Genomic DNA, 24,495 nt, shown 5'->3' with positions numbered 1-24,495 from the left:
AACAACAACAAAAAATGTTTGATCCTAAAATAGGATAATAGATATAAATATATATTTTATATAATTAATTATATATCATTTTGTATTTTTCCTGTGATATATCTCCCAACAGACAAATGTAATTAAAACAATAATAATAATTATCTCATGTATTTGTGTGGTGTGCAAATAAGTAAACATTTATTTAGCTTTACAGGCATAAAAATAAAATAAAAATCAAACTACAGTGAAAATATCCCTTGCAGGAACAAGGGCACAAAATGGTCCCATTAATGACAAACTAATAAAGATGTCTTTATGCCAAAATCAAAGAAATATCTATAATCCAATACCTTTACAACTTTTTTTTTTTTTGGTACATTCCCTTACATTATCCTAACATCAATCCTAAAATGTGATGTACTTATTGCTCTTTGTTGTTGCGTTTCCACTGTTTTAAGTATAATTTCTGCCTTTATGTTAATCCAAAAGGAATAAATAAAACATTCCTAACCATACACAGCAGACAGATTGAAAAAAAAATTATAATAATAAAAACTGTAAAAGGGACACATTCTTACATACAATAATATGCCATAATTTTAAAGTATAAAAACATAAAACACTATTAAAGGCATATTTTGGTTTTATGCCGCATATTATTTCAGAAGTGTGTATTTAACATGCAGCACTCTTATAAATGGGACAAATTGCAACAACTAGACATTATTTATTACTTAATGGACTAATAGTAAAATAATCAGAAAATAATAAACCAAAATTAATGGATGGAAATAACATAACTTACAACATACAAACTCCAAAAGCATAAAAAGCTAAACATAAAGCTGCTGGAATGGATGATAAATTCTGGAATGTTCTTCATGGATTTCTTCTGGTTAGCTCACAAGCTGTTGAGCTCCTGAAGCGTTTGATCCAGGACTTGATGCATCTCCAGGTTCTGCTGTTTGGCCTCAGCCACATCCTCTGAAAGAAACCAGCACCATGATTTAAAAAGAGACACAATATATGGTCTGTGCCATTTTTCTAAACATGATTCTCCTAGAGTTTTGATTGCCTAAACCTCAGCCTGTCCCTTACACCTCAGCTGGCTTATTGAAGAAAAATCCCATTTAATTAGCCTCCACAGAGAAACCGATTTTTTCAGATAATGCAGAAACCTTTTTAAAGACAGAAATGCAACAAGCTTTGAGATTCTTAAGTCATAACATATGAGATTTTAATCATAATATATGTTTATGTAGAAGCCACAAGAGTGATTGATTGATTAATTGATGCTTTATTTGTCATTTCTATATGTTGCGTAGAAATGAAATTGTGTTTCACACGTCAACAGCTTACAGTTAAGTGCATTAGAAAAAGAGATATTTCAGTAAAAATTATTTAGGAATACTAAAACATAAATACTCTAGTAAAATTATTTAAAATACTGTAAGTGTATAAAAAATAAAAAAAACACAATAAATTCACAAACTTAATTTAAACTTTTTATTTTAAACTTTTTTTTTAATTGTTGCCATGTGCTTTTAAACTACTTGTAAAATTTTTGTACATATTGTTATATTTTGCGGTAATATATATATATATATATATATATATATATATATTAGAAATAATAATAATTAATAATAATAAATGTTATTATTATTCCACTATTGCAAGCCTCCTTGGTTAAAATGCATAAATCTAATGTTTTTTTTTTTTTATTAATTGTTTCCCTGTGCTCTCAAACTACTTATATATTTTCATATATTTGAATATTGAAATATTTTAATTTTTTTATATTTTAAATATTTTAGACTAAATAAATTACAGACACATAAGTTGTATTATTGTATTTTGTGTTGGCTTTGTGACTAATGTCTTATGGTCCATTTTTGTAAGTCGCTTTCTTTGAATAAAATGCATAAATACATTCATGTTAATGAAAGCAGTATATTCAGCAGTGCTACAAAAGAGGATCTTTAACACCTTAAATATGAAATAATTATCACATGTCTAATATGAACAAGTTGTTTATTTATTATATTGTGTTTCCATGAAAAGGGCGACAAAGACTAGGCTGGACTCAAGATCAGAGAGGCAGGAAATATGTATTATTTCTAAAAGCAAGAAACTGAAACGAGTAGGAGTGTTCAAAAAAGAAAAAAAAACTTTATTACATTTTAGAGGAATTACCAAACTTTAAGAGAGTGCAAAATACATTGAGGATGAAAGGGTGAGCAGAGAAAGAGAGACAGAGGTACAGCCAATCGTTATAGTTTATGCAGATTAGCAGCGCTTGATTGAACGAGAGAGCTGTCAATCACAGTTAGCTCTCATAATGTTACACTCAAGCACTAAAGCATCTATAAGGAGGTCATATCATTGAGGGCGAGATCCAACTCCTCACTAATGGCCTTGTATTTCAGCTTCTGAGCATAGACTTCATCTGGAGGTCAAAGGTCAAGAGCAGAAACGACAGGTGTTTCGGCCAAGGATGGAGAACGTAGGAGAGAGGAACAGGAAATGATAGACAGAAAAGAAAAGGAAACAGTAAGTTTAACAGGTCAAAGTGAACAAGACAGAACGATAATGCCTAAAAATGCTTTAGGTAAGCAGCTCACTAGATTAAAGAAAGAAAGGAAAAAGAAAGAGAAAAGGAGGGAATGAAAAAATTTTTGTTCAAATTTGTTGATTTTTTATGCATTTATACGTGCAGTAGTATTACATTTATTTAATATTAATCAATTATGAAACAAATTCAATTTCTACAGATGATAATAGTTCTAAATAAACAGGAATAGAACAGTGTTAATGTTTCATTAATTCAATTTCAGATCTGCAGAAAAATTCAAAAGCAGCTCAACAGAACATAATAATAATTAATAAACAGAAATATCACAATGTTAATGTTTTATTAATGTGGAAACGATTTAATATTTATAATAAATAACTTATACAAACACATAAATCATTTATTACATTTTATTTAATATTAATCATTTGCTCTACAGACGTTCATAGATCTTAATAAACAGGAATATAACAATGTCTAAATAAATGTTTTATTCATTTTATAGTTATTTATTAATTATAATAAATATAAATATATAAATCATTTATTAAATGTAATTTAATATCAATCAATTACATTTTTTTTAATTTCAGTTGTAAAGCAGCTCTACAAAAAATAATACTTATATATAACAGTGTTCATATTTTTTTAATAATAACTATTTATTATTTATTTACTAATTTATAAATATTTTAAATTTCTAATAAATTACACACATACATTTATTTATTTTATTACATTTCATTTAGTATTAATCATAATTAAATTTAATTTCAGCTATAAAGAGCTCTACAGGAAATAATAGTCCCATTATTCAGCTAAATTTAGTTCAGTGTTCTTTCATTTTAGTTTAATAACAGTGTTGCAAAGATCATCAATTATGAAACAAGTTCGATTCGTCTTCAATTAATATTCCCCAGGTGTTTGCAAAAAAGACGGGTTGAACAGGCTGAAGATCCTAACACAGTTAGCTCTGTTCTTTTAGTATAGTGAAAAGAGAAATAAAGTCGCCGCACACGGTCATAAGAGACATTTCGATTTTTGCATTTAGCTGAAGCTTTTATCCAAAGGGACTTACATTGCATTCAGGCTAACAATTTTTCTCCTAACATGTGTTCCTTGGGATTCGAACCCCCAACCTTGCACTTGTTAACGCAATGCTCTACCACTTGAGCTACAGGAACGAAGAGACACAGGTTAATGTCACAGCTTACCCTCGAGGTCATCGATGGTCTTTTCCAGTTTGGCCACCGACCTTTCTGCAAACTCAGCACGAGTCTCAACCTACGGAGGATAACGCAGAGACAAAAAAGGATTTGAAAAGCTCAGAGAACGGCCTGAATGTCATGCATCTGACCTACGAAAGAAACAGTAGCATGCAAAACTATTAGAATGAACAGCTGCTTTAGGTTAAACTCGCTCACCTCTTTCAGTCTATCAGTAAGAACTTTGATCTCCTCTTCGTACTTGTCCTCCTTCTCCGAATACTACGGACAGAAAACATGCTAAATGTTATTAAGATCCCTGGTTCTCAGCCGGTTTTTCTTCAGGTCTCAGATTTAACACTGGACATCATGTGGCAACATGGTACCAGTATTAATTAAAATGTTAAAAATATTCATATGCATTGAAATTATCATGAAAAGCACTTAACCAAAAATATAAAAATACTAGAACTGAATAGAAAAGTTTATAATTTTGTTTACGAATAAACAGCACAAGTGTGATTTACCAGCTGAATAAATACTAATATATTGTTTTATTAGCCAGAGGTGGATGAATTTGCATAGAATTAGAAAAACATTAGATGCATTTTATTCTCACTTCGAAAAGTTAATTAGCCTAATTAATTTACTGCCCTGATTTATGCACAATATAAATAGTATAATATTATATATAATTGTCCATATTTTACCCAGCGCTGGTTTGTGTTTTAAAGTGCACTTTTTAAAGTGTGCATTTGAAATAAATATAGTAATTAATAACAACAATATTTAGCAAACATTTGTTTTCCTACTAAAGTGCCGAAGCTTCGTGTAACACTGTTGATAAATGACTCAAATGAATCAACTTTTTCGAACCATACTGAAATGAACCTTGTAAAGTCACTAAGTTGCTAAAATGAATCAGATTTCCCAGATCCCTGCAATCTAGTTCATTCATGTTCAATACAATGGGCCTGATTCGTGAAACACTAGGAGAACCCGTTTCTGTGCAAATCATTCATTTGCAAATCATCACTTGCTTGCATCATCACATTCATTTGAACAGACAGCTTAGTTAATACCAAAATTAATTCTGCCCCGTGGAATTATGGGTCATCGGTCAGGTGACTCACTTTATCTGACTGAGCTTCTAAGGACTTGAGATTGTTGGTTACGTTTTTCAGTTCTTCCTCCAAATCTCCACCTTTACTGTAAAAACATAGATTACAAAGTTTAGAACAGTTCGTGGTTCCCCAAAGAACCTTTCAGTGAACAGTTCTAAAAGAAGCATTTTTTCTTAATGTGAAGAACATTTTAATAATCTAAAGAACCTTTTTCAACTATATATATATATATATGTTTGTGGAAAAAGGTTCAATGGAAATTAAAGGTTTATTAACTTCCACATCATTAATAGGTTTTAAAACCAGATTGGATCAACAAGAAACCAATTTAAAGGCAGCATTAAATAAAAAAATTGACCCAAATTTCTTGTTTTATATTAAAGTTTCAAAAAGATTGATTTGCTGAAGTAAAATGGGCTTTGAACTCAGTTGCATGTCAGCTTCAAACTGGAAACTTCAAGAAAATTGTATTTCGGTCTTTCTACTTCATGTTTAATGCAATTGGAATTTACTACCAATTTATTAATAAAAATTATAATCATAATCTGGCAATTCAGACTTTTTTATCTCGCAATTGCCAGTCGATATCTAGCAATTCTGTGTTTTCTTCTCAGAACTGGGTGAAATAAACAAACACAAACTTGTATTTACGAGTTAACTCAGAATTGCTTGATATAAAATCGAGTAAGTTTATATCCCACAACTGAGATAAAAAGCCAAAATTACTGTACCCTTTTTTATTTTTTATTTCATGGATTAATTCATGATTAATTCATTAATTCATTCAAGCCTGAAGCAGGCTTCCTTAAAAAATAGTTTCAAAGCCAATTCTACAGATGAATTGTTTAGTTTTTTCAGCGTAGGTCAGCATGTTGTGTTATGGTTAACTAAATCTGCCTGTGGGTCAGTTAAAGAAGTGTACTAACAGTTCTGCGATCTCTGCTCTCTCTTCTGCTCTTTCGAGTTCAGTCTCCAGAATCACCAGCTTCCGAGCGACCTGCAAACACACAGACGATATCCACAGATCCGCTCCTGACTCAAACCACAGAGTACACTGTATTAAAAGAGTGTGTGTCTGACCTCGTCATATTTGCGGTCGGCCTCCTCAGCGATGTGTTTGGCTTCTTTGAGCTCTATCTCCTGAATTTCCATTTTCTCCTCATCTTTCACTGCACGATTCTCAATCACCTTTATGCCTCTGGATACAAAACACAATTGAATATTTACTCATTTTTATTGTGTTTTTGTCATTTTCGTTAGTTTCTTATTTTTTTTAATGTGTCTATATAGTTTTTATTAGTTATATAATAATTTCTAAAATAATGAATGAAAATGAGAAATGTTGCCTAGGCCATTAGCTGAAATAAAATAAAAGTTAATATATGTATATATATATCAATTCTTTTTTTTTTACATTTATTTTATCTCAAGTAACAATATAACAATTAAAGTAAACATTTTTTTTTTTTTACATCTGTACTAAAATAAAGCGAATTAAAATGTATATAGACTGGCAATGAAAACGTGATATTTTGTCTTATTATGATAACAAGAACCTGTGAAGGAATGATAATTAGTGGAGGAGACAAATATTATATAGTTTTTATGGTTCAAATATAGATAAAAATTTTGAATTTGAGATTTTTTTTGTTTACATTTTACATTTTATTTAAATTTTTTAAACATTTTGGTCATTTTTTTGTTTGCGTTTTTATATCTGAAGTTTTTATTAACTTTTATTTCAGTATTTGTTTTAATTATTTTAGTGGATAAAGTTTAACTAAATGAAAAGGAGAAATGTTGAAATAGCTGAAATAAAATACACACACACACACACACATATATACATACAATACAGAAGGAATGATAGTTAGGTGGATGAGTCAAATATTAGATAGTTTTTATAGTTCAAATATAGATTTGAATTTTGAATTTAGTTTTTTTCTGCGATTTTTTATGTCTGTGAAGTTTTTATTACCTTTTATTTCACTTTTAGTTTTAGTTATTTGAGTACATAAAGTTAAACTACATGAAATGTGAAATGTTTCCTTGGAAACTAGCTGAAATAAAAATTAAAATTGTATATCTTATTTCATTTAACAGTCCATTAAGTCAATTTGGTTTCATGGTTTTAGTTTTAGTTGAATAATAACTCTAATGTGTGTGTTTGTACCTCTCGCTCTCATCCGCTGCTTTCTCGGCCTCTTCTAGTTTCTGGAGCGCAGTGGCCAGTCTCTCCTGAGCTCGGTCCAGTTCCTCCTCCACCAGCTGGATCCTGCGGTTCAGAGCGGCCACGTCTCCTTCCGCCTGCAACACACAGAGAAACAGCGCTTAAAGACCCCAGCTAGTACTCTGAAGGAATGAGGCAGAAGTAAAAGATCCAAGAATGCTTTTAGAAATGGGTCTGGATTATAAATCTTTAAAACAATCTGCTAAAATCCTAGTCAATAAACTTGGAGAAATTTTAGCTTTTCCAGTAAGATCTTGGTGGATATATATATGTATATATATATATATATATATATATATATATAGAGAGAGAGAGAGAGAGAGAGAGATAGAGAGAGATAGAGAGAGATAGAGAGAGAGAGAGAGAGTTTGATTATTTTTTATGCAAGTTCAAGTTATTTAAAGAACTAAAATATTTAACACTGAAATAAAAACTAATTAAAACTATAAAACATATAAAAAAAATTAAAATAAAAACGACAAAACACAACAAAATTTTACCTATAATAAAGGTGAAAACAGACAATATAAGTGTGTAACCGCAGTATATCAGTATATCAAACCTATTTTAATTCAGCTAGTTGTTATTTAGTTAAACTTGATGTACCAAAATAACTAAAACTGATAAAAAATTAAAATAAGAATCATACCAAACAAAAACTGTTACTAAAACTTACACTAAGATTAAAATAAAAAATATATATATATAAAGATAAAAACAAAATCAAAATACTAATAAAAACCCTATTATCTCAATGATACTAGCAAGGAAGTAGGTCATGACAAAACGTAAATTTTGGGGTATAATAACTGTTCAAACGCTGAGAAATCAGTCGTTTACCACACAAAGAGAAATCTAAGCACATGTGAAGCTGATTCTTTCAGTTTCACTCCTTTGAATGAGAGGTTTTTTCTGACCACGCCCACACAGAACACAGTGGTCTCACGCCTTATATGGTGCTCAAACACGCATCTGATTATCATACCATTATGAGTCTTTAAAAGTCACAAATCTGCCTGTAAAACAGCTTCTTTGTCTGTAATGCACAAATATCAAGATCATACTTTGAATCCGGAGACACAGACAGGATGAAGGATATTTGAAGCCCTTGAGTTAAATAACTTCTGATGCTTTATAAATGTATCTGAGATGAGGAACCAGAGCACAGGCTGAGCTTTGAGTCTCCTGCAGGACAGTCATTTCAGACCATTGCATCTGCTGATGTTTTGGATCTGCTTTCCAAAACTATATGGAAGAAAGGCCATCTGGGTCATGTTTCTCTAAGAGACACATGTTGGGTGAAAGCAGACTGCAACAAATAAGACAGGAAGTGAGAATGTGAAGAACGTCATGTCCCTGACTAACTGTGACAGCTATTTCCAGGAAATGGGCTGCCGGGCTGCTATTTTAGTCATCAGTTTTACCTCTTTAAAAAAACAAACACATTATTATACATATTTATATATGATATAAATATATATTTATAATATATGTATAATGTTACAGTATATATAAAATATATATATTATTAATTAAACTATTGTCACACTATGGGGTAAGTTGTCACAGACTTATTATTTGCATATGACAGCCTTCTTTTCTACAACATCTTTTTTAGCAAAATGTAAACAGTGAAGCAATTATGAAACAAAACCATTCATTAAAAACAAAAAACTAAACCCTTGTTGTGGTCAGCAGAAAGAAATGCAAACGAGGGTATTACAAAATATAAAACACAAGTGACATTTTGTCTTGATTAACAAATGCTTGTTTTCTCTAGCAGTGGTTTCTAACCCTTCCTTCGAGGTATCTTTTAATTTAAACCATAAAATGTGTTCTTAAAACAACGATATTTAAAAAAAATGTCTGTTTGGGGCAAGTCGTCACATTTTAAATGTCATAGGCCTACAATTTATTCATCACAATATTTGTTAGCCAAACAATGCTCTGACATTTATGTGTGTTAAATTTTGTTCAGTGTTTATTATTTGAGTTTTGGGTATAAATAATAAACTGTCACAAGGCAAAATTGCACTATAGTAGTGTGACAACATGTCCCACCAAATTACATATAATCTGAATAATATTCACTATTCAATATTCAATGTGAGAACTAGCCCCAATCTTACCTATTAGAATTTTTGCTATTATGATAAAATTAACAAAAATATTCAGATTTTAACTACAGTTTAAAAATGTGTGGAACTAGACGTTTAGTAAAAAAAAACAAAAAAAACAAGAAAACATTTTTATTTGAAGATGAGATTCACACAAAAAAAAACTCTCAGATTTTAACTACTGTTTAAAAATGTGTGGAACTAATCTTTTAGTTTAAAAAAAGGGGGAAAAAAGAAGAAAAAATTGCTTTGAGGATGAGATTCATCAAAAAAAAAAAAAAAAAAAAAAATCTCAGATTTTAACTACTGTTTAAAAATGTATGGAACAACACTTTTAGTAAAATGTAAATTATAATAATAATAAAAAAATGCTTTTATGATAAAAAATCACAAAAATACTCTGATTTTAACTAATGTTTAAAAATGTGTGGAACGAGACTTTTAGTAAAATTACAATTATAATAAATAAAAAAATTTGCTTTTATGATAAAATTCACAAAAAATACTCAGATTCACAAAAAAAATATCAGTTTTTAAATACTGTCAAAAAAATGTTTTAGTGCGATGCACATGACGCGTGACAACATGCCCCGGTGTAGCTACAATACAATGAGAAACTTAACATTCACGAAAGTGTGACAACTAGCCCCGTCTCCACTATTTCTGCTCAGTGTGCACGGAAAAGAGCGTAAGTCATCAGACAGAAGCAGCAGAGAAAGAAAAAGGATGGAAGGTAACAAGGTTTCCTCACTAACTCTCTCCCGCAGGTCTCGTTCACTGTCCAGCTGCGTCTGCAGAAACTGCGCTCTGTCCTGCGCATCATCCGACTGCTGCTGCAGACTCTGGATCTTCCTCTTCACTGCGTCTAAAGACTTCACAGACATCCCCGGACCTGAGCGACCCAGAGACAAAATCCGTCTGGACAAGCGAGTTTCTTAATAAATCAAGAGCGCAGATTTAGAGCAACTTCTGTGCGTCTCAAAACTGTCGCAAACTTTCCATTTGCGCGTCTCTGATTCGCAGAGCCGCAGAATGAGGAATTCTGGAAAGAAGGGCAGGAATGCACAAAAAAAAAAGAAGAAAAAAAAGTCCAGTCCCAGGAAGAAGATGCTGGTTTCAGATGACATCAGGGGGTGGTGTTCCTGTTTGACTTCTGCTGCTATTATGTGCTGACTTCAGGGCATATCTGGGGTTTCTTATGAATGACCATGTGTGATTAAAGCAGTGTTGAGAAATGAGTGAGTAAAAGCATCAGTGCATGGAAAATAAACGACTACTTTGCACTTTTGTTTAATGCATTTATTCACCAATACTGTTAACAGGCATCAGATAAAACCAGTCATTTTTTCTGAAACGTAATGCACATTACAGCACTTTATCCACCATCATATGAAATTATCATTTAATTTAATAGAATTATGTGGTGGGAATGACAGACACTTTAAATTTGCATTTTACTTTGAAATGGCTCATTTGTCTTTCTAAGGCAGACTGCATAGTAATAACAAACGTGTGTGTGTGTGTGTGTGTGTGTGTGTGTGTGTGAGTGAGTGTGTGTGTGTGTGTGTGATTGTGAGTGAAAAGAAAGAAATGAAGTGAACTTCATGCTCTGCACATACTGTTGCCTTGTGTGGAAATATTACGCGGTTAAAATGCCAGAAGGTGCCGTAATGCTCTAATTCAAGATCATCTGAATAAATGTGTTTTTTTTTTTTGACGTTAGCAAATATTAGCGATTTTTTGCAAGCATTTCTTTGAATAACATGACCGTTAATATGAACTCACAATTGAATGTAACATTTCTTACATTTTACATTTATGTGTCTTTTTGTTCGCTGTAGCAGCCATGTTGCCGAGATAATTCATACCCCTTCGTTTGAAGTGTGGTCCCGAAAAATCTTTGTTTGAAGGGCTATCTGGCCCTTCCCCTTACCCCTTCCCCTCCAACCAAAAGAGAATCGAGACACCCCTACCCCTTCACGTGAACGCGCGAAACAGAGGGGTAGGGGAAAGGGGAAGGGCCAAGGGGTAGAATTGGGATTGGGCCTAAATCTACTGTCGATATAATATAGTGCAGGACTACAAAAGTTTGGAATCATTTTTGGAAAGATTTTTATTATTAGTAGTATTTTATTAATTGTTTTTGCATTTATTAATACAGTAACAGTAATATTGTAAAATACTGAAAAAAATAGAAATCTTTTGTAACAACATAAATCTCTTTACTTTCACTATTAAAAATTTTAAATCGTCCTTGCTCAATAAAAGTGTGTGTGTATATATATATATATATATATACAGTACAGACCAAAAGTTTGGAAACATTACTATTTTTTATGTTTTTGAAAGAAGTTTCTTCTGCTCATCAAGCCTGCATTTATTTGATCAAAAATACAGAAAAAAATGTAATATTGTGATATATTATTACAATTTAAAATAATTGTTTTTAAATTTATTATACTTTAAATTATCATTTATTTCTGTGTTGCAAAGCTGAATTTTTAGGATCATTATCACATGATCCTTTAGAAATCGTTCTAATATGATGATTCATTATCAAAGTTGGAAACAGTTCTGCTGCTTAATATTTTTTCAGAACATGTGATACTTTTTTAGGATACTTTGATGAATAAAAAGTAAAAAAAAAAAAAAAAAAAAAGATATGTTTTTAAAATATAAATATTTGTAATAACAATATACACTACTGGTCAGTAATTTGGGGTCAGTAATTTTTTTTCTTTCTTTAAAAAAATAAATAAAATCAATAATTATATTCAGCAAGGATGTGTTAAATTGATAAAAAGTGATAGTAAAGAAAATATATTATTAGAATTTTTTTTATTTTTAATAAATGCAGTTCTTTTTAACCTTTTATTGATCAAATATGTTAGACAGCAGAACTGTTTCCAACACTCATAATAAATCAGAATATTAGAATGATTTCTAAATGATCATGTGATAGACCGGATGTTACATGTGACACTGAAGGCTGGAGTAGTGATGCTGAAAATTCAGCTTTGCATCACAGGAATAAATTATTTTTTTTAAGTATATTCAAATAGAAAACTATTATTTTAAGTTGTAATAATATTTCACAATATTACAGTTTTTAATGTATTTTTGATCAAATAAATGCAGGCTTGATGAGCAGAAGAAACTTCTTTTAAAAACATTAAAAATAGTAATGTTTCCAAACTTTTGGTCTGTACTGTATATATATATATATATGAGAAATGTTTCTTGAAAATCTGAATTATTCCAAACTTTTGAACCTACTTTTGTACCTATTTACATTACATTTACATTTATTCATTTAGCTGATGCTTTTATCCAAAGCGACTTACAATTGCTATATATGTCAGAGGTCACACGCCTCTGGAGCAACTAGGGGTTAAGTGTCTTGCTCAGGGACACATTGGTGTGTCACAGTGGATTTGAACCCGGGTCTCTCACACCAAAGGCATGTGTCACGGAGCGCGCACCTGTCACTGAGCGCGCGCCTTCACCTCTCTCCGGTCTCATGCGCTCCTTGTCACCTGAGTTCTAGGACTGCAATTCCCATCCTTCCCTTCTGCTATCATTAGTTTCCAGCCCTGTCTGGTTTTCTCATCAGCATCATCATATCCACCTGTTAATCATTATCCCCCCTTTATCTGGACTGCCTGGTTCTGTGTTTCTCTGTGAAGTGTTGTTCTTGCTACCTTAGTGTTTTATGCTCTGTGCATCCTTGGTTTGATACCTGCTTCAATAAAGTCCTGCAGATGGATCCGACTGCCTCTACTTCGTCATTACAGAACACTTCACCACCACAGGATCCAGCAGACTTCCTGAGTCTTGCTTCCGAGGTTCATTCCCAGGCATCTGTGTTACTCACACACCAACAGCAGCTGACCAAGTTAACGAATCTCACCGAAGAACTTGTGAGGTCAGTTCATACTCTCACTCTGCAGAGCGCGGTCGCTAATTCAGCTCAAGCTCCCGCTGCACCTGCTGCAACGCGTCCCGCGTTTCATTCATCTACTCACTACTCACCGGGAGGGCGTTGGAGTGGGCGACTGCTCTCTGGTCTGGGGGTCATCATACCTTTCCCTCCTTTAATGTGTTTATGTCTCAATTCAGAGAGGTATTTGAACATCCCGCTGGCGGCAAGGAACCAGGGGAACAACTCCTCACATTAAGTCAAGGGAATTCCACCGCGGCGGATTACACGCTTTCCTTCCGCACCCTGGCAGCGCAGACAGGGTGGACAGAGTCACCGCTTAAACTGCTGTATCGTAGGGGGCTGCAAACGCATCTGCAAGGGGAATTGGCGTGTCGCGATGATGGGATGTCCCTCGGAGAACTTATGGAGCTTGCCATTCGCCTCGACAATCTCATCCGCTCTCGACGCATGCCTCTCACATCCAGCTTTTTCACTCCTCCCCCTTCCGGCACAGATTACGAGCCTATGCAGGTCGGCTTCACACATCTCACCACAGAGGAACGTGAGAGAAGGATGCGGAGTAAATTATGCCTGTACTGTGGCCAAGCCGGTCATCAGAGAGTTTCATGTCCTGTAAGACCCAGATCCAGTGATACCTCTGCAGTGAGTCCTTTGATTAATTCTCCACGTTCTCTCACCCTCGAAGTTTCATTGTATTTTAATGGGAGTAGTTGTGAAACAAGAGCTTTAATTGACTCTGGTGCCGCTGGTAATTTTGTCGATTTGGAGTTTGCCTTGTCTAAAAATATCTCTCTCATTCCTTGTGTGTCTCATGTGGCTGTGGCCGCTCTGGATGGACACCCCCTGGGGACAGGGGAGGCACAATACATCATCAACTTCGGGTCTCGTCACACGGAGAGAATTCAGTTGTACTCAATAAACTCACCCCTTCATCCTGTGATTCTGGGATTGCCATGGCTGGAGAGAGACAACCCTCTCATTTCCTGGGTCGACAGGAGAATCAATCAATGGTCCCCTTTCTGTCACGCCCACTGCTTGCCTGCTCTCCATGGTCCTGAATCTAGCCACAGTTCCCCCGAGAGAGTGAATCTGCAAGGAGTTTCTGCTGTATATCATGATCTGGCTCAGGTTTTCAGCGAGAGAGAGGCTTCACTTTTACCCCCGCACCGGTCCAGTGACTGCGCCATTGAACTTCTACCTGGAGCCGTTCCCCCGCACGGCCGTGTGTATCCACTTTCGCAAACGGAGACTGAGGCCATGAGAGCGTATATTGAGGAACAGCTTGCTAAAGGATTTATCACCACTTCCACATCCCCGGCGTCCGCGGGGTTTTTCTTCGTCAAGAAGAAGGACGGGAGTCTTCGGCCCTGCATCGATTTCCGTGGTCTCAATGAGGTAACTGTGAAATATCGATACCCTCTGCCTTTAGTCCCTGCAGCACTGGAGATGCTTCGCTCAGCCCGGTACTTCACCAAATTGGATTTGAGGAACGCTTACAACCTCATTCGCATACGGAGAGGTGACGAGTGGAAAACGGCCTTTTCTACGACTACTGGCCACTATGAGTATCTGGTAATGCCCTTCGGGCTGTCCAATAGTCCTTCTGTGTTCCAGTCTTTCGTTAATGAGGTCTTCCGGGACATGCTGAATCAGAGGGTTATTGTTTATATTGATGATATCTTGATTTTTTCAGAGACTCTCGAAGCTCATGTACGGGACGTGCGTGCAGTTCTCAAACGTTTGATTAAGAATCAGCTCTACGCCAAAACTCAGAAGTGCGAGTTTCATCAGACGCGCATCACCTTCCTGGGGATATGTCATCAGCGCTGAGGGGGTTCTCATGGATGACAGCAAGGTCAAGGCCGTGGTGGACTGGCCTCAACCTTCTTCTGTGAAGGAGTTACAGCGATTTCTGGGGTTCGCCAACTTTTATCGTAGGTTCATTCGTAACTTCAGTCTCATTGTGGCTCCTCTCACATCTCTTCTCCAGGGCGGGAAGCGCTTCCGATGGTCTTCTGAGTGTACTGCAGCGTTTAATCAGCTGAAAGAGAGATTCACTGCCGCACCCATCCTCCATCATCCAGACCCGGAGAGGGAGTTCGTCGTGGAGGTTGACGCCTCGAACACTGGAGTGGGTGCGATCCTGTCCCAACGTCACGGTAACCCTGCAAGAATGTTTCCCTGTGCCTTTTACTCCCGCAAGTTAAGCTCGGCAGAGCGCAATTATGATGTGGGTGACCGGGAGCTTCTAGCCATGAAGGCTGCCCTGGAGGAATGGAGGCACTGGCTGGAGGGGGCACGTCAACCTTTCATCCTCCTCACAGACCACCGAAACCTTGAATACATCAGGTCTGCCAAGCGTTTGAATGCTTGCCAGGCTCGCTGGTCACTGTTTTTCTCCCGTTTCAATTTCAGGATCACGTACAGACCTGGGTCCAAGAACGGGAAGGCTGATGCTCTGTCTCGTCAGTTCGAGGATTTCAACGAAATCACCAAGCCAGAACCCATCCTACCTCCCACTCTGATCGTGGCACCTGTGCAGTGGGTTATTATCTCTGAGGTCACTGAGGCTCAACAAGCTCTTCCTGTACCGGCCGAGTGTCCTGTGGACCGCCTTTTCGTGCCTCTCGAGCTCCGTGAGCGGGTGCTTCAATGGGTTCACTGCACACCCAGCGCGGGACACCCAGGTATCACTGCTACTGTACAGTTAGTCTACAACCGCTTCTGGTGGTCCACACTCCGGGCTGATGTTATCAAATTCATCCATCAATGTTCCACCTGTAACACTGTCAAATCTTCCCACCTTAAACCTGCCGGTCTCTTACAGCCACTTCCAGTTCCTCAGCGCCCGTGGTCCCACATCGCTGTGGATTTCGTAACGGATTTACCTCCGTCTCAGGGATTCACCACAGTGCTGTCAGTCGTGGATCGCTTCTCCAAGTCCTGTCGTTTCATTCCCCTTAAGGGTCTACCCACTGCCATGCAGACTGCGGAGGAACTTCTCAATCACGTATTTCGTCTGTTTGGTCTCCCCGAGGACATTGTCTCCGACCGTGGCCCTCAGTTCACTTCCCGTGTATGGAGGGGACTTTGTTCCAACCTCAATATCAACATCAGCCTCACCTCTGGTACCACCCGCAGTCTAACGGTCAGGCTGAACGGGCGAACCAGGACCTCATTCGGTTTCTACGGACATACTGTTACGAGAACCAACAGGACTGGAGCCGATTCTTGGTTTGGGCGGAGTACGCCCAAAATTCCCTGGTAAAGCCTGCCACTGGTCTAACGCCCTTCCAATGTGTCTTAGGTTTCCAACCCCCTCTCTTCCCGTGGTCAGGAGAGCTGTCAGACCTCCCTGCAGTGGATACGTGGTTGCAACGCAGCGAGGCCACTTGGAATACCGCTCATGTCCATCTGCGACGTGCCATCCACCACTTTCAACTTCATGCGGATCGTAGGAGACGTGAGGGTCCGCGGTATAGGCCTGGACAGTGGGTGTGGCTCTCCACCCGTGATCTGCGTTTAAGGCTCCCAAGCAAGAAGTTGTCCCCTCGCTTCATTGGGCCCTTCCAGATTCTTCGACAGATCACTCCGGTCTCATTTCGTTTGGCTCTCCCAGCACATTATAGAATCTCACCCACCATGCGCTCCTTGTCACCTGAGTTCTAGGACTGCAATTCCCATCCTACCCTTCTGCTATCATTAGTTTCCTACCTGTCTGGTTTTCTCATCAGCATCATCATATCCACCTGTTAGTCATTATCCCCCCTTTATCTGGACTGCCTGGTTCTGTGTTTCTCTGTGAAGTGTTGTTTTACCACACTGCATGTTGCTTCGTGCTACCTTAGTATTTTATGCTCTGTGCATACTTGGTTTAATACCTGCTTCAATAAAGTCCTGCAGATGGATCCGACTGCCTCTACTTCGTCATTACAGCATGTGTCTTATCCACTGCGCTAACACCACCCACTACACTTTTATGGTGCTTTTAGTAAAAGTTTTTTACTAAGGCAAAGTTTTTCTTTTTAATTTTTATTTATACTATCCCAAGAAGTAGCTTAGATTCTCTCTCAGTGCTTTAGAAGAATCCAGCTCTGGGACGGTGGACGTCACGTCCAGACAGTTTTTTATAATGTTTCTCGATTGTGTAGCTTTGTGGTCTGGATTTTCTCCCGGTGGGTTTCAGAGGTGGCTCTCGCCCTAAATATCCATTTCCTCTGCATGTGAGCCCGCATTCAACAACTTTCCGAGGTTTTTTTGTAAATAAATAAATAAAACCCTGATGAGTTCAAGTAAGCCTTGCTAGAAAAATGCACGCTGAAGACGTTTGACGTCTGTGGGGCGTCCGGTAACAGAATGAGTGGGAAAGACATTTATTTAAGGCTGTCAGCGGTAGCTGAAAAGGAATGTGGGGAAACTTTTTCTTCCCATTTTTTCCACATGGGGCTGCTGACATTCTTCCACTATGATTAAAGCATCTTTGTTGCTGGAATGAGAACAATCTGTCTGAACCTCAGCATCCCGACCACGTGCTAAGATTTACTGTGGTGCGAACACATATGTTTTTGATTTTGATGATGGTGTTTAACCAAAAACTGACATCTTATTGAAGAAAAATGGCTAATGCTTGAAGACTCACTTCTGTCGCCTTTTTCTCAGACAGCTCCAGCTTCTCCTGAGCGTCTTTGAGAGCTTCTGAATATTTGTCCAGCTCATCTTCAGTTCCTTTCAGTTTCTTCTGCAGAGAAAGCAACTCGTCTTCTAGCTAAAAAAAACAAAAACAGAACATAAGATTAACAGATACACAGAACGAAAAACAGACATGCAGACCGACAGACAGATAAATGATAGATAGATATCATATATCGGTGTGTGTGTGTGTGTGTTCATGTGTTGAGAGCTGTGTGTATTTTCAGATCATGCTATGAGTCCATCTGCACTAACAAGGCCATAAATATGATCACACAGCTCAGCATGATTAAACTGTGATCAGTGTGCGCGTCCTCAGAGACGTGTGACTATGTCCGACTGACAGGATCTATTCCATCTGATCTGTGTTTGTCTGCATCACTGAGCTGGAACTCTGTCTGTGGGATTCTTATTCTAGAATCTGGAGTCTTCTGATCATCAACACTTACATTCCATCAGCATCTCCAGTGAGCAGCTTCATGTGACACGACAAAACTAAACTGCAGCTAAACTGCAGCTCACAGTCTAATGCAGTAATTATCATTATTTATTATATTGTATTATTAATTGAAGCTGGAGATATATGTAGCATACATATATCAGACATGTTATCATATCATATCATATAATATCATATCATCGTTATTATATTAAAATTTTATTTTATTTTATTTTATTTAGTTTAGATCTACAAAGAATCCGACATATTTGGTTAATCAATTTTGTAAAAAAAAATTGTTGTTAAAATAAATTTATGCAATATATTAATACCAGTAATGTAACAGCTGATTTTAAATTATTAAGTCAATATATACATTTATTTATTTATTATCAATAAGAGTAATATTATATTACTTAATATTAATATTGAAAAATTTTTTATAAGTTTTTTTTTTTAGTATTTATTAATGTCATTTTATAATCTTGTAATTCATGTATTTTTTTTTATTTCCATTCTAATAAGAAGAGTTGCACATGCAATTTTGACCTTTAATTTTGAGTTAAAGTAAATAAAATAAACACAAATAGTTAAGTTAAAGATACACCCCCTAAATGTCTATCTAGTAAAGACTAGAAATAAAGAAAATTAATTCAATGCAAAAATATTCACCCTTAAAAATAACCTTTCAGTGAACAGTTTCTAAAAGAACCACTTTTTTCTAGGTGAAGAATATTTTACAAATCTAATGAACAATTTCCATTATATAAAGAACCTTATGTGGAAGGAAAAGGGTTCATGGAAGTTTAAGGGTCTTAAATGTGTGTAGTAAGGATTTTGTCATGGAATAGTCAAACTCAAAAACTTCCCAGCTTCAATGTAATGTCCCATAAGATTAGCTCACTGACTGCAATGAAAATGTTATCTCTGGAATGTTTGGGGATGTTGAAAGATGTGTGGGATGCTGCACTCCAGAGAGCCCTAAACAACTCCAAATACAGAGAAACAGCTGGCACTCTTCTGGATCATTCCTGGGCTCCCTATAGCCTGCTGACTGCCTGGAAATCAATCCTCCCTCTTTCAGTTTCCCTAATCCATAACTAGAGAGAATTAATTACAATAAGAGATTTCTTTGGCAGATGCACTCTTAAAAATAAAGGTGTGCATTGATGGTTTCATAAAGAACATTTGATATCCATGGAATCTCTCCATTCTACGGGGGTGGGGGGGGGTGGGGTGGTGGAGGGTTCTTCAATGTCATCACTGCAAAAATGAAACGAAATAAAATAAAATACAATATAATGAAATAAATAAATACATACATAAATACAAACATTGGAACTGTATAAGTGAGGTTCTCATTTAAGAATGTTACATAGAATTAATTCATTTTACCCACATTTTAGAACAACAGTAATGTGACAAATCTAAAACAACACAAATGGAAGTCTTGGAATTATGTAATGATCAAAATGTAACAAAAATGAAAACTGTGTTAAATTTCAGCCTCTTCTTCTTCTTTTTTTAGCTCTATTCACTGGACATAAACCAATTTCATGTGTTGTATCCTGAAGAAAGAAATATGTGCACACTGACACTCTTTGTAATTTTCCTTATTTAAAATAATAATAATAATCTTAGTAAAAACAACAACTACAATTTATAATTTCCTCCAATTTATAGTATTCAGAATCAATTAGAAATGGGGGGGGGGGTCTAAAATCTAAATCTATGTTGTTACTTTAAATAAAGCTAGATAGATAGATAGATAGATAGATAGATCGAGCCTAAAGTATTTGGATAAATACATACATACATACACATACAAAATGTGATTTATAGGTTTTATATAATTTATTATTATGTTTAAAAAAACTATTTTGCAAAAAATCCTGAAAAATCACTCAGAAATTTTCACAAATAATTCAAAAGAGATGTCAATGAAAAAATATCATTTCTGTAAAGTGTCCAAACTTTTAACCAACACACAGTATATATGAAAATAAAATAGCATCAGTGTTCTGTATGGATGGTCTCACTGAACTCTCACCTGTTTGCACTTGTCTTCTGCTTCCTTCTTATCAGACTCGGCCTGCTCTGCCCGATCGATGGCGTTCTCCTTATCCAGCTTCAGCATCTGCATCTTCTTCTTAATGGCCTCCATTTTGCTCTATCTACTCTTGGAGTTTCTTACCTGGGAGAGAACGAAGAGGAAACCGAGAGCACCGGGATCTAGAGCAGAGTCAGACAGAGAGAGAGGAATCACAGTGCTTTTCCTCGTCAGATGAAGAGAGAGTCCACACTGAAACACAACGCTGAGGTTGAGGAGATGAGTCTCGTTCCCTGGTGGCCTCCACCTCCCCTGTTTGAACCCCTTCCTCAACACACACACACAAGCACCAAAATGTGCAGCTCCCCTCCTCAAGCACACCAAAGTAGTAAACCTTTTACCCACAGAACGTCTCAAAGTCAGACGATTCCCTTATTTGGAGTGAGTTCATGAAGCAAGAGTTTAGTGACACTTCATGCCTAATTAAACAACTCAAACTGACCCTGTTTACTTGCTTAAAACACAGCTGAATTATATATATATTATATATATCATCCACACTATTTTTTTTTTATCATTGGGTGTCCTTCAATGAGAAATATCACAAAATGTCTCAAAAGTAAACTAAAATCTATGTGGTTAGTTTAATAATTAATTAATTAATTAAACATATTTAATTCAGAACATTTAGATATGTTAACAAAAAAAAAAATAGCACAAAAAATGTGGTTAAATTAATTAATTAATTAATTAATTAATAGGGATACTAGTTTATATATAATCTATTATTTAATAAAAAATTTTGAACATATAGATATGTAAACAAAATTGAATGTAACACAAAAAAATCTAATAATTTTATTATTAAAAATACACAAGGGAATTGTCATGGTTGGTAAACCGTGATCTCAGGGTTTTGCACTTTGTGGGTGAAGTCTGTGTGTTACGCGTCAGCACTGATTAGTTTGTGGGACGTCTCCGTTAATTGTCATCAGCAACAGCTGTCACTCTTTACTCATCCCTATATATTGGCTTGTCTACCGTCTTGTGTTCGTGAGAGCATTGTTTCATGTTTGTAACCTATGCTTTGCTTTCTTGTGTGTTTCTGCGTTGGATGTCCGTGTCTCCCCGGAACCCCGTCCACTCTACGCAACACACCACTTACCTTCGGCTCGCTTCCCCGCAATTCCTGTGTCACCCTCTCCTGCTGCCAACTCACCTCCGCCTTCCGGATTCGTCATTCCTCACCACCATCCTGGACTGTGCATTCCTCCCAGGGTCATTTGTGTTTCAGTATTGTCTTGTATCATTGTCTTCATTAAATTATATTAACCTCACACTTGCTTCCTGCCACTCCTTCACCCAGTCGTTACAGAATGCTCTCACCCAACATGGAAGCAGCGAGCACCACTTCACTTTCTGAATTCATTTATCACAGCGTCAACCGCATGGATCAGCAGCAGGAGAGCATCGTGAACACAGGACGCGTGATCCAAGCGCTGGTGACACAGGTGTCCGAGCTCACCCAGCAGATCCATCAACTCACCTCTCCCACTGCGCCCATCGCACCACCTGCACCGCCCATTCCCCGGGAGACCTCCCAGGACCACTTCCGGCCAGAGCCGCGACTTCCGGCGCCAGAGAGCTACTCCGGTGAGCCTAACTTTTGCAAGACTTTCTTTAACAAATATTCCATGCATTTTGCATTGCAGCCCCGCACCTTCGCGACAGAGGAGTCCAAGGTTGCGTTTGCTCTTACCCTACTCTCTGGCAGGGCTGTCTTATGGGGGACGGCGGTGTGGGAGAATCAACATCCGTGTTGCGCCTCGTTCCACTCCCTCTCCGAAGAGATGAAACGGGTCTTTGATCAAGCCGGGGCTGGCAGGGAGGCCGCTCACCAGCTCTCAGACCTGAAACAAGGAAAATCATCAGTCGCGGACAATTCCATTCAGTTCCGCACCCTGGCGGCCGCGTGCCAGTGGAATGAGGCGACGCAGTGGGATCGATTCCTGCATGGGCTGGCCGACCATGTTCAGAAGGAGATCTACCTCCTCGAGATGCCCCCAACGCTTAACGGCCTAATCGACCTGGCACTCCGGGTGGACGCTCGGATTAACCGCCTGGGTAGACAAGTCAGTCCTACATGCCATTACGTCTCTCCGGAAAGGGGCCGCTCGAGTCGAGAGAACATGGTTGGTTCCGTCTACGATCACGAACCCATGCAGGTGGGTAGAGCTAGGCTTTCCCGGAGGGAGAGAGAGCGGCAGAGGTCCCAAGGACTGTGTTTATATTGCGGTGGCTCGGAGCATTCCATCCATTCATGCCCGGTAAAAGAGCCAGCCCTGTAGTAAGTTTGAGACTACTATCGGGTGGGATCTCTGCCGGGAAGTCCTCAACCACATCTTCGACTCTCCTTCCGGTGAAACTGTGGTGGGAGAACCACACTCACGACTGTCACGCCCTTCTGGACTCTGGGGCCGAAGGTAATTTCATTGACTCTCTCCTTGCACGTCACTTGAACCTTCCTGTCCTTCCTGTGTCTCATCCCATCCATGTCACCGCACTCAATGGCCAGGAACTGCCACACGTCACCCACTACACTGAACCCATCACTTTGCTCACCTCAGGTCACCCCTGGTTAATCAAACATAATCCATGAGTGGATTGGGGTTCCAACGCTGTCACCTTGTGGAGTGAAAGTTGTCATGAGTCTTGTCTGGTTTCTGCTTGTCCTGTTGTGCCTGTTTCTGTCTTTCAGAAGGAGACCATGGTGTTATCAAACGTGCCCGCAGAGTACTTGGACCTGAAGGAGGTGTTCAGTAAGTCCCGTGCTGCTTCTCTTCCTCCGCATCGTCCCTACGACTCTACCTAAAGGCAAGCTTTACTCTCTTTCTATTCCGGAGAGGGAGGCCATGGAGAAATACATTTCTGATTCCTTGGCATCGAGGTTCATCCGCCCTTCCTCTTCTCCAGCGGGGGCGGGATTCTTTTTTGTGGGTAAGAAGGATGGTTCTCTGCGACCTTGTATTGACTACCGAGATTTGAACAACATCATGATAAAGAACACCTATCCGTTACCGTTGATGTCTTCGGCTTTCGAGAGGTTACAGGGAGCATCCGTATTCACAAAATTGGATTTATGTAACGCTTATCATTTGGTCCTCATCAGGAAGGGGGATGAATGGAAAACCGCCTTTAACACCCCTAGAGGGAACTTTGAATATTTGGTGATGCCGTTCGGGCTCTCCAACTCGCAAGGGATTTTCCAAGAAGTCGTTAATGACGTGTTGAGAGACATGGTAGATCAGTTTATATATGTTTACCTGGATGACATACTGATTTTTTCTTCATCTCTCCAGGAACATGTGCAGGTCGAATTGAAGGTCAAGACGGCCTTAGAAGGGGTAACGCCTCCGCCCGGTTGCCCACCGAATCATTTATTTGTGCTGGAAGAGTTATGGTCCGAAGTTATTCAGTGGGGTCACTGCTCTAACGTTGCTTGTCCAAGGGTTGTCCTTGAACCAAGGGTTTAGTTAAACAACGATTCTAGTGGCCACTTATGGCTTGCGACATCCACGATTTTGTTTTGGCTTGCTCAGTTTGCGCCAGTGGTAAATCGTCTAACCGGCCTCCTGATGGGCTTCTTCAACCGCTGTCTGTCCCTTCGAGACCCTGGTCACATATCGCGCTAGATTTTGTTACCGCCCTCCCGCCCTCTAATGGCATGACGGTCGTTTTGACCGTAGTGGACCTGTTCTTGAAGGCAGCACATTTCATTCCCTTGCCCAAATTACAGACAGCCAAGGAGACAGCGGTCACTGTCCTAGATCACGTCTTTCGGTTACATGGCCTCCCGGTAGACGTGGTTTCTGACAGGGGATGCCAATTCATATCCAAATTTTGGAAAGAATTTTGTAAGTTGTTAGGAGCGAGTAAGTTGTTAGCCTGTCTTCGGGTTATCATCCCCAGAGTAACGGGCAGTCTGAGCGAGCCAACCAAGATTTAGAGAGAACGTTGCGATGTTTAGTCTCCAAGAATCCTTCTTCCTGGAGCCAACAACTCTCTATGGTGGAGTACGCTCACAATTCGTTACCAGTGTCAGCCACGGGTAAAATCGTAGACTAATTTTATATAATACAAA

At 37.8% G+C, this 24,495-nt stretch overlaps 1 protein-coding gene across 5 annotated transcripts; it reads right to left on the bottom strand.

Moving 5' to 3' along the window:
* Positions 1-152: 152 nt before the first annotated feature.
* LOC132154446 (tropomyosin alpha-1 chain-like) lies at positions 153-20,665 on the bottom strand. 5 transcript variants are annotated; one of them, XM_059563003.1, is made up of 9 exons: positions 20,355-20,660; positions 17,816-17,941; positions 7,060-7,193; positions 5,967-6,084; positions 5,813-5,883; positions 4,896-4,971; positions 3,982-4,044; positions 3,772-3,841; positions 153-966 (listed from the first exon to the last, which is right to left on the bottom strand). In XM_059563003.1, exons 1-9 carry the CDS (start codon positions 20,466-20,468, stop codon positions 884-886), a joined length of 855 nt encoding a protein of 284 aa, XP_059418986.1. In that variant the 5' UTR covers positions 20,469-20,660; the 3' UTR covers positions 153-883. The 5 variants fall into 5 exon arrangements, with proteins under 5 accessions (XP_059418986.1, XP_059418990.1, XP_059418988.1 ...); XM_059563004.1 differs by lacking the exon at positions 153-966 and adding an exon at positions 2,124-2,431 and having other exon boundaries at positions 20,355-20,665; XM_059563007.1 differs by lacking the exons at positions 17,816-17,941; positions 20,355-20,660 and adding an exon at positions 9,985-10,309.
* Between the last annotated feature and the right edge of the window lie 3,830 nt (positions 20,666-24,495).

The sequence above is a fragment of the Carassius carassius genome, chromosome 12, assembly GCF_963082965.1.
Source record: "Carassius carassius chromosome 12, fCarCar2.1, whole genome shotgun sequence".
In the NCBI taxonomy this organism is placed as follows: Eukaryota; Metazoa; Chordata; class Actinopteri; order Cypriniformes; family Cyprinidae; genus Carassius; species Carassius carassius.
Note: the sequence above shows the minus strand (reverse complement) of the source record. Positions and strands in the feature narration are given on the sequence as shown.

Excerpts from the sequence above, each read along its gene's own strand:
- LOC132154446 (XM_059563004.1), bottom strand. The coding sequence starts at position 20,468 with ATGGAGGCCATTAAGAAGAAGATGCAGATGCTGAAGCTGGATAAGGAG. Across the intron at positions 7,194-17,815 it reads CTGAGAAAAAGGCGACAGAA|GCGGAAGGAGACGTGGCCGC; the intron begins GTGAGTCTTCAA and ends TGTGTGTTGCAG. Across the intron at positions 6,085-7,059 it reads GCAGCGGATGAGAGCGAGAG|AGGCATAAAGGTGATTGAGA; the intron begins GTACAAACACAC and ends TTTTGTATCCAG.